The following is a 10,520-nucleotide window of genomic DNA, read 5'->3' as shown; positions in this document are numbered from 1 at the left end:
AAGTATTAATGTTACTAATTATTGTATCATTTTGAATCGCAATGTACTTTGGATAGTTTAATCTTTTAAGAAGAACCAAAAATTCGAGTTGACAAAGAGCTTGAAAATTATTTCATTAGAAAAAATAATAAATATTAATTAACTTGTGAATTGTGTACATAAAAGTAGTGCGTAACAATATAAATAATACGTATACATGTTGTATACGAACAGTAAAGACGGTTATTTTAAACGCTTAGTTTCAATATACACTGAGAAGTGAGCTTTTCTGCTCATTTTGTGTGTACATAACTACTGGCAGTTAGGCGCTTAAATGTATAACATTATAATAAAATAGCGCTCCTTTTGTACTCGTTTTAACCCGCTGTATATGTACTGCCACTGCACATAACCCGCACATACTCATACTGCCGTGAAATATGGCGGCCAAAAGTTGCGGTTGGATGTTCGCAGTGATTTAATAATATAAACGACGATGTAATAATGGCGGCGCTATAGCGTTACCGGGCGTTACACGGATGGGGGTAGAAGCATTTTGGGGGTAGTTTACCATCGTGGTCACCCCACCGTACTCGACCGCGGCGCGTCGCCCAGCGCTCTGGTCGCTCAAAGTGTGCAATAGGTGTATATACAGTACAATATTGTAAGCCAGCGGAATTATCAAAGAAAGAATAAAATAAAAATATCGCGTTCTTTCAAATATAAAAAACTACACGTATATCATAATAACAGCGGTCCCTTAACCCTCTTCTGCATCAGCGGTCGATAGCCACTTAAAAACTCAAACGTCTTTTTTATGCGACTGGTCGGCGGAGTTGAAGGCGGAGAATGTCTCCGGGGTTGGAAAAATTGCGTCTGTCATTTGTCTCTTACAAAGTACCTGCCTGATTTTCTGTACATTTGCATCCCTTACATCATTCCTCCCTACTTGTGCAATATTATCGTACCACAATCGTTACAACGATTATTCCGTTTTTTTCTCGTAATATTGTCGGTAAACTGAAATTGACTTTTTATTGCGACTGTTTTGTGCATAGTAATATAAATATTATTTTTAGTATACAGAAAGAAACTTTTTTGTCGGCTATTGTTGTACTATATTGTGTACGGGAAACAAATGAAAGCTGTTCCATCAGAAAAAGTTTATATTCTTATATAAAAGATCCAAAACTTACCTGAATCGTGTTGAAATTGTAAATCCTCTTATGGTTGGATCTACAATAAAAACATATACTAAAAAATATATCGTACTAATAAGTGCTTAAAAATAAGTTATAATAATTTTTAGCCGTTAAAAAAAATTGTAGGTTTTTCATTGACTACAAAAGTTTTTGGGCTATTTTATAGTATAAATGTAAAATTTTTTTTTTAAACTAACAGATTTAGCTTAATATAATTCAAGGTATTTTGGTGTAGCTTATTCTGGTGTTCCGCTAGACACTAAAATTTTACTCTTCTAAAGTTAAAAATAAGTACATATTTGAGAAATCCAATACCTTCAATGGCCTGCATCGAATTTAAAATGTAGACAAAACACTTAGTTTATTTAACACATAATATGTATATTTTTGTCTGTTTGTATTATATACAAAATAAATATATTATTTACATTTTTAGGAAAAGTAATACATAAATACATAAACATTAATAATAATCAAAGTGTTTGGTAATGATAATAATCACCAGATTCTTATTATCTAATTTTTACATAATTTTTAGACAATAATTCTACACAATTAAGCTTTTATTAAATAACTTTTAATAAAATAATTTAACTTTAACTTTCATCAAATAAATAGTATTTAATTAATTTAATACAATAGGTACAATAAAAGATGATAGAAGTGTTTAGGATCAAATAATACATTTTGGAGACAATTATACCGTGCACTTTACCTGAAATGTATTTCAAAAGGGGTGGTTGTTTTTGTTGTTACTTTCCAAGTTTGAAAGATTAATTCAAAATTTGTATGAAGGTATAAAACTATTTCTAGTATTTCTATTCAGTTGACAACCACAAATATGAATATACCAACTAATGAAATATTTCTTTTGGCGGCATAATTACCTTTTCAACCCATTCTTTTTAATAAATGTTTTCATGTGGACTTGCAACTTAATGATCACATATTATTTTTCATACTTTACACAGATGTAGATGAATTTACAATATAGTATAAGAAGAACGATTACCTCTATCTAACGATTAAGAGTAAAACGAACAATTGTTTGTATCTGTTTCTGAATCGTCATCATCTTCGCACTCCTGCACAATTTCGTGTGTATTTCTCTGATGTATATTAGCCAACCTTTGTTGTTGTATCTCTAAATGTTGTTTTCTCCACTTGATGCGACGATTTTGGAACCAAACTTTAACCTATTTTACAGAAAATTAAGCCATTTACTTATAGACTGATGAATTATTGTAACATAAATGAAATGATTATAGCGGTTCTTGTTTTTTGGGGAAATTAAGCGACATAATGCGCATAGTATTTTGTATTAGTGAATTACTTACTTGTGCTTCAGTCAGCTGTAAAGTATGTGCCAAATACAACCTTTCAGGACCCACCATATATTGTTGACGTTCAAACTCCATTTCAAGCCTTTCCAGCTGTTCAGGAGTGAAAATTGTTCTTACTCTTTTTGATTTTCCTGAACAACCATGTTTTTTCAGCGATCCATCAATTTTATCTATAACATAAATTGAACTTTAAGGCGAGTATTTATTTTATTTAATAGTACAGAAAAATTAAGATTATTTATATTTTTCTTTAGCTTTAACTATTAGAATATAAAGATAATACACCAAATTATTTTAATTATTACATGTTGTAATATTCTTTTATATTACTTAATGAAATCAATACATTTCACCTATGCTTAGCAGAGATGTACTGATGACGCTTAGACGTGATTAATTTTGTTTACATAATCCTTGCCGAATAAAGCCATAAATGACCTCATACATATCCTAAACAAACAATGATGGAATTCAAATCACCCCCTGTATCACTTGTAAAGCACACCTTTCTTTTAATATTATCACATAAAATTTTTATTGCTTTAATTAATTATTACAGACTTAAGAGCCCTCCGGGTTCTGGTCCGTCCTTTGATATCCGTCGGACACTCACTCTTATTTTTTCTCTTCTGGCGATCACACTTAATTAGTTAGCTTTGCTCCTTCTTTCATTTTGCAGTTTTTACTTATTTTCTAATACTCGTATTGTGACTTGGTGTCTTCTTTTTTAATATAACTCTATAGTATAATTTAAAATGGGTTCTTGTTAAATAACTATTTAATTGTTTATAATATACGATTATGTAATAATCTGTATTTCTTATTTAATATCTAATAAGCCTAAAGTACTTCTTCTCTTCTCTATACCGTGGAACTTGATTTGCAGCCAAGATATACCAGGTAAGAGTAGTTTCAACATACTAACTACACTAATCAAGTAATAACTAGAAACAAAGTACTTTTATTTATTATGTCTTTACGGATGTTGCTATTATCATTCTTCTTTGTTAATACCATCCCCACCTACTTTATTTTTAGTTACAATGTATGATTCGCAAAATACATTCAACTACTCGTACAAATAACAATGTTCAAATTTGTGTATATGTTTGTTTTATATAAATTTAAGGGTAAGAATAGTGTATTCAGTTGCCGTAGGTGGTAAAATTTATATTGAATACCATGAATTTTTTGTAGATCAGTGTTTTTCAACCTTTTTACCATGTTTACCTTTTATTCTATTAATCCCTACAATACCATACAGGTTATTCATCAAGGTAAGACATTTTCTTGGAAACTATTAAAAACTTTTAATTTTTGCGCAGGAAAATATTTTTTGATTATAAAAACTCTACAAAAATATGTATTTATATGTTTTATTTTCCTTCAAGGATATTAACTTAAACTTTAATTTTCTTTAGCGAGAACCCTTATTTTTAGTTTGATAATATGATAGAATAAAATTTTAAACAGTTTTGTTCTTATTATATTTTTTATCAGATAATACATTCTTATGATATTGCGTATAGCAATTTATAACCATTTTTCTATAGATAATTTGATAAAGTTTTTAGTAGTTTCTAAGTAAACGACTGTCTTATTCTTAATGAATCACTTTGTGTATTAATCATATCTTGGTAATTTTTAACAATTATTTCACCATTTTGGTTGATAATTACTGATACAAATGGCATACGCAGGGTTTTTTTAAAGAACTATAAAACAATATTTTCCGAAATGTAATTTATCTAAAAATGGGTTTACGCAACTGTAATAATTAGTGGTCATTATTTCTAACATTTACACATATATTATTTTATTGTCAAGTCCTAGGGATGCCTACGTAAGCTATAAATTTGTTTAAGAAACCAATAAGATAAATACAAAATTTTGTTACATATTATTGCAAATTCAGAAGCCTAAGTGCTATTTGCTTATCTTGTATTTTTAGTGCTAATTCAGTATCTTAATAGAGAAAAGTATCAGGAAGATCAATATACACGGTTTTTTCTTTTTTACATTTATTGTAATAAAAAACAAATTGCGAGTAAAAAACATATCTCTATTAACCTCATTGCTTCGGCGCACAATTATCTGAAATCAATTGATCTTAAATTACATCTTTTAATTTATAACAAACAAAATGTTGAAAGTTTCTATTAATTTCGTTTTGAAGGCTACTGATCTCAAATTTGATATCAGTTTTTAAATTTGTTCTAGAGTAAAAAGAGTAGCAATGATTTTTAAAGATAACTTTTTATGAAGCATATAAAAATATATGTTTTAAAGTTAATAATAAATTATTTCCGCTTTATTTTTGGGTAATTTCATTAAAAATGTATAAAGAATATGTAAAAAGGGGCAAAAATTTTTATCGAATATCAAAGACAAATAGAACTATTTTTGTCTTTCTAAATAATTATTTATTAAATTTTAATATTAAAAGTGTAGTTAATTAAAACTACAAACATTTTTATGAAATGATGTAAAATAGTCGAGAATTATTTTTAACGCATAATAATTCGCTAAGAACAACGGTGCTTAAGGTAGCATATTTTAAACACCTCTGGTGTTTATTTAAAAAAAGAATAACTATTTTAAGTTACTATAGTTTAAAAATATATAATGTTTAAACAAATTATTAAATCTATCTTGTTATATGAACGTGTAATTTTTGTTTTTCTTTACTTTGCCAATACTCCCAAGTTAAATATATTGTTACACATTGATATATTCTTTAAACTATTTTCAATAATATCAATTATTCATAAGAATGAATTTCTAAAAAAAATGTATATAGAAAGTTTAAAAAAGTGGCGTTTCAATTATGTCTAACCATAATATTAGACTCCGTTAACGACAATTGAATTTATCAATCTGTAACAATAGTTATGTACTCATTTCTATCATTGTACAAACTTAATGACGCAAAACTAACATGGTCGTGTCTGTTGCAATTACACATCAATCGTATTAGTTTGTCTTTCTCTCGCAATGGCTGTAACGCGTGTTAGCTGTCAATACACATTGTAAACTATTGTAGCGTTAATAATTGATATGCATATGATGGTAATAATTAGAATGTCCTGCCAACGCGCGGTGTATAAAATACTAACAACTCACACTTACTGGATGCAAAAAATAAAACCACAGCAATCCTTGAAAACAATATGTACATATTAATATTAAAATAACCGGTCTTTCGATGATTTATGGTGGTACATATTAGCAGCATATACAAGAAATCTGCAGTCAACCCTTTGGCATAGAAATGGGGTGAAACGCACACGCAAATAATTGTTATATTTTGTTGCGATGGGCAACTGTGTTCGACTGTGTTTGTTTAAATAAAAAAACAACCGACTCACCGTCCCCACCAAAGAAATCGAATAAAAATGCCAGGCAATTAATAAGCTTCATGAGTTATGTATATTTTAATTTTTTTTTTATTACTCGAGTGCGCTGCGTTCTGTGTGTTCATTGGTCTGGAAGTATTATTATTACATCATTGGCAATGAGTCGAAGCGCACACTTGAACAACGGGACCGCAGCTCGTCCCTTTTATCAACGGTGTTTGTGGAAGCTGTTCACCCCTATTAATTAACGGAATACTTAAACTCTGTTTGGCTGCTGCCCGAAAAAGACACGGAAAAGCGGCCACGGTCCGAAATTGATGACGGCCGTTTTATGCGCTTGTTACACTTAACTTCGCGGTTAGGCGTCGGGTTATTGTGTGTACAGGGAGAGAGAACCGAGGGGATTTATTATGAAATTATTATGACATCATTACTTCGCGACCGAGGCGAGCACAGCTCCATTATTGTTGTACGGTGCGCACGTTAATATGTCCGTATATAACGATGTCAAGAGTAATTAACAACTTTGTTGGCTAAAGACACTAATTTATATATGTATACATACTATTATTACATTGTATCCTCTAACTCTCTCTATAATGTCGTTTAACTTTGTCTTTTAAGTTTACGACCGCACTATGATGTAGTACAATAAACCGGAAAGTGATGCGACTGCGAGAGGAGGGCTAGTAACGAGCATAAAAAAGTCTTTAAAGGCAAAGAAGGCGTAGAGGGAGAACGCGGATTCCAGTCGCGTTTTTCTATCGTATAATACAAGTACATGACAGCCAAAAGTTGTTTACCACACCGCAATCACAATAACGGCAATATCCGCCAAAACTTTCAACTAGGGGAAAAATCTAAACATTCCCTTTCTACATAGGTCGAAAATATTCCAAAGTGGCCATATTGGATAATATCTTTTATGTGCATCATGTACTGTACAATATCATATCGAATTTTTATTTTATAAACTATAAAACGATAAATATTTCAATTTTAACCTGCTTTGAAACTTGTAGAAAAAATGTTACACAGTCTTCCCTTAAAAATATTAAACAAACCTTTGTGAATTGTTTTTATTTACATGTAACTTTGATGTCTTTAGCTACTTAATAGTGTGTTTATTTATATAATTACTTAATTTTCCATTATATATAACAACACGATAACCCTCCTGATAACTAAATCCTTAGAAACCTTTTAAGTTCATAGGTAGTGGTATAACGACCCACCGTAAAGTTTTATTTTAACATAAAATATAGTAAAATTATTTCGATTTTTAATGAATTGTTAATTAAAAACTTAGAAATTCCCAAATCTTTTGTAACAAATCCTTTTTTTTTATATATATAGGAAAAATATGAATTATAAATTCGCGACATTATAAGTTAATTTTCTCTGGCAATTATGGTAACTGAGGGTGGGGTTGCAGCTTCTAATAGTATAATAATATTACAAGTACTTTTCCCAACGATTGCATAAAATTTACATTCTAAATAAATGATAAACAAAAAATTTTTCAAAAAGTTTTATTGATATTTTATTGAACTACTTGCAAATCTTTTGTATACCGCATAACTATAGTAAAGTGGCGTACATAGTTGTAGTAAAGTGTATTGTACTGCAACAATTAATGATGTTTATTAATTTTACAACATTAAAAAATGTAATTAAATTTTACATACTATAATCGTTATTATATTATATTGTGTCATAATATAAAATATCTTAGTAACAAGAATACTGAGCAAATAAATTGATAAAAGTGGCAAAAAGTTTCATTAGATTTAAAGAATGTATAGATCTAAAGAACCTTACCCAACTGGAATATCTTCAAAAGTTGAAATGAAAAAATCAAATTGGTATGCATAGGTATATACTGAATCAAGATCTAGCTGTTTTTAAAAAAGTTATTGCAATTTAAAATACAAAAAAAGTATGGGATTTGTCATTTTTGAAGGCTGCCTAATTTTGAGACTTTCTTTTAAATAACTAAAACTTAGGGGATCTTTTGGATCTTTGAAAGAGATATCACAAACTAGACTAAACTTGGATTCTTTTTATGTATTGGTTAACACGATTGGCCTATTATGTGTTGAGAATTATTATGAACAAACATGTAAAAACACATCATAATAAAATTAATATCTTTTCAGCTTCATGAGATCCATAACTTAACTAATATTGTATAACACTGTTTCATAAAATCGCTCAATTTTGAAAAAATCTCAACACAGTGAGTTTATAATAATACACAAAGGATAAATAAAAAAAACAACGTGAGTGACTTTTTAAAAATGAACATTATTGTTATGGTGTAATTTATAAGTTATCGAATTAGTGATAAAAGTAGTTTAGTCAAGAGATAAAACCGTCGAAACTTTTGGCTTACCTGAAAATAACCAGTTAAATCAACTAAAATTTAGAAAAAATATAAATAAGTGTTATAAATTAAAAATATTTAAATGTTACGATAAAAATTATTGTTATTATAATTAAGTGGCAACCAGCTAATAGATAAAATTCAAAAATGCCCAAATTCAGGAATATTAAATGGTTTGTTCTTTTTATGTTTTTGATAATTTACTTGTTTATTCTCTGTGTTTAGGTGACTCATCTGATTTTTTCATTAAAATATAATAATAAAATCTTAAAAAAGGATGTTTTTTTTTATTATACTTTAGTGTGTCATTAAATATTACAAACATAATTTAATTTTGTTTGCTACATATCAAATTGCTAACTCTGTTTGAATTTTTTAGTTTACTTAAAATTTTAGTTTTTTTGGCGATTTCAAATTTAAAACATTATTTTCTCGATTAATAAAATAGTGTATCGTAGTTTTATTTTCGTGTACCCTTAACTATAAACTCACTCAGTTTTATTTTGAAACTAAAAACTGCAAAATTGTAAATTATGATCAGTAAATGAATACAGAATGATGTAACAGAACATGTTATATGTATCCTATAAAAAATGTACAAAAATACTGTAATAAACATGTTGGTTGAACCAAAAAAATAATAATTGGTTCAAAAGTCATAAATATTGTAAGTTAGGTCTGAGACACCCTTATGAATGAACGTAACTATTTTACATTTATTTACACAGAGAAAAACCTCGATCTATATAATAAGTTCATTGTTCAATTTGATAAATTTATCATTACTATTGAATCTATGACATATTTATCAATATGATCATTTTTTTTCTTGTCTTGAACAATAATTATTTATAAGAATAATTATTTTGTTCGTATTAATAAAACATTATCATAAACCCTTGATAAAATTTCTCTATCAAAATTCATTGAGGTTTTTCTTTGGGTGTAATGTGTGCATAAAGTCTTTAGTTTCTAAGAAATGTATGACTTTATTTTTAAATAAAAACTAGACAGACCCGGATAATGTTTAGTTAATTGTATTTTTACAATCGTCAAAAAATTACATTACCTACTTATTTAAAGAAAATATTTGTTAATCTAGGAAAATTTCTTAATAATGTACTCAAATCGATTACAGATTACACTTATTGATTAATTTAGCCTTGTGTAAGTATCATAAATAATGCAATAAGAGATTAATTTACCTTCTTTAGATTTTTTGGAATGCATAGCGATAGCAGCAGCTGATCCACTGGTCGAAAAATCTAAGGCAGTAGCTGCGGTAGGTGTACAGTTTTGACCAGGTGGTCCGTGTAACCCAAGTATAGCATCGATAGTAAAGGGTTTAGAAGGTCGAGGAGACGAAGAACTTAAGCCACCATCAGAGTCGGTACTGCCACGGCTAGCACTTCTAATACCGTCCACACACCCATACGTTTGGAAAGCACCCCTTTGTTGGTTCTGTCGCTGCTGATATAAATGCCTTTGTTGTTGATGCAATTCAAGAAGTTGTGATAAGGCTGTGTTGTACTCCTGAAATAGAGGATTCTGCAGCATCATCATAGCGCGTAAATTTTAAATCAAACTTGGCAGATCGTTAATAAAGAGCTTAGTTTCCGTTTCCTAACGTAAAAATATTTTATATTTAATATACTCGATGAAGTAACAGTTTTGAACTAGAGTACCGACCGAACATGTTGTGCGTGATGAACTACTACCACTGAAAGACCTGTCCGCGGTCGCTGATAACGGGCGTGTACGCACTCTACCGTACGGTCACGCCCCTTACTCGTTCTGTGGACTTGCGCCATTGGGTGTATGGACCCCTCCAGCATTTTGAGTACTATAAAATGATCCTCCTTTCCTCTACCTGCCACTCCCAACCGATTATGACACACAATAGTGTCATATTAATGCGTTCTAACCATGCAGCCCCTACCGAGCAGTGGTCTGTATATTAAATATGAACTTATAAACCCAATATCATTTGTCCTTTGCTGTAAAAGTTCTATTTTCATATAAAAACATTTTTGGTAATTCTTTGTTGTAAACTGTACTATGTTGCTATATCACATAAATCACTAGTGATATAACTTTAATTTGTTCATTATTATCGTTATTTGACTACAGAAATCAATCATTTTTAACTTTTTCACATATTTCATAACAAAATTTATTTAAAAAATTATTTTTTTATATTTCATTAGTATAAGTATAAATAATAAAATAGGATACACCCTTCATGACGCATTGT

General features: G+C 29.3%; 1 protein-coding gene across 1 annotated transcript; it reads right to left on the bottom strand.

Annotated features, from left to right (window-relative positions):
* Positions 1 to 1,629: 1,629 nt before the first annotated feature.
* Positions 1,630 to 9,972, bottom strand: LOC126908646 (homeobox protein engrailed-like ceh-16). The gene is made up of 3 exons (XM_050690911.1): positions 9,472 to 9,972; positions 2,519 to 2,694; positions 1,630 to 2,377 (listed from the first exon to the last, which is right to left on the bottom strand). Exons 1-3 carry the CDS (start codon positions 9,827 to 9,829, stop codon positions 2,207 to 2,209), a joined length of 705 nt encoding a protein of 234 aa, XP_050546868.1. The 5' UTR covers positions 9,830 to 9,972; the 3' UTR covers positions 1,630 to 2,206.
* Positions 9,973 to 10,520: the final 548 nt, after the last annotated feature.

The sequence above is a fragment of the Daktulosphaira vitifoliae genome, unplaced genomic scaffold, assembly GCF_025091365.1.
Source record: "Daktulosphaira vitifoliae isolate Bord-2020 unplaced genomic scaffold, ASM2509136v1 Scaffold_5, whole genome shotgun sequence".
NCBI lineage: Eukaryota > Metazoa > Arthropoda > Insecta > Hemiptera > Phylloxeridae > Daktulosphaira > Daktulosphaira vitifoliae.
The sequence above is the reverse complement of the archived record's forward strand: the minus strand, read 5'-3'. Positions and strand labels throughout refer to the sequence as shown.

Excerpts from the sequence above, each read along its gene's own strand:
- LOC126908646 (XM_050690911.1), bottom strand. The coding sequence starts at position 9,829 with ATGATGATGCTGCAGAATCCTCTATTTCAGGAGTACAACACAGCCTTA. Across the intron at positions 2,695-9,471 it reads TTCCAAAAAATCTAAAGAAG|ATAAAATTGATGGATCGCTG; the intron begins GTAAATTAATCT and ends TTTATGTTATAG. Across the intron at positions 2,378-2,518 it reads TACAGCTGACTGAAGCACAA|GTTAAAGTTTGGTTCCAAAA; the intron begins GTAAGTAATTCA and ends TCTGTAAAATAG.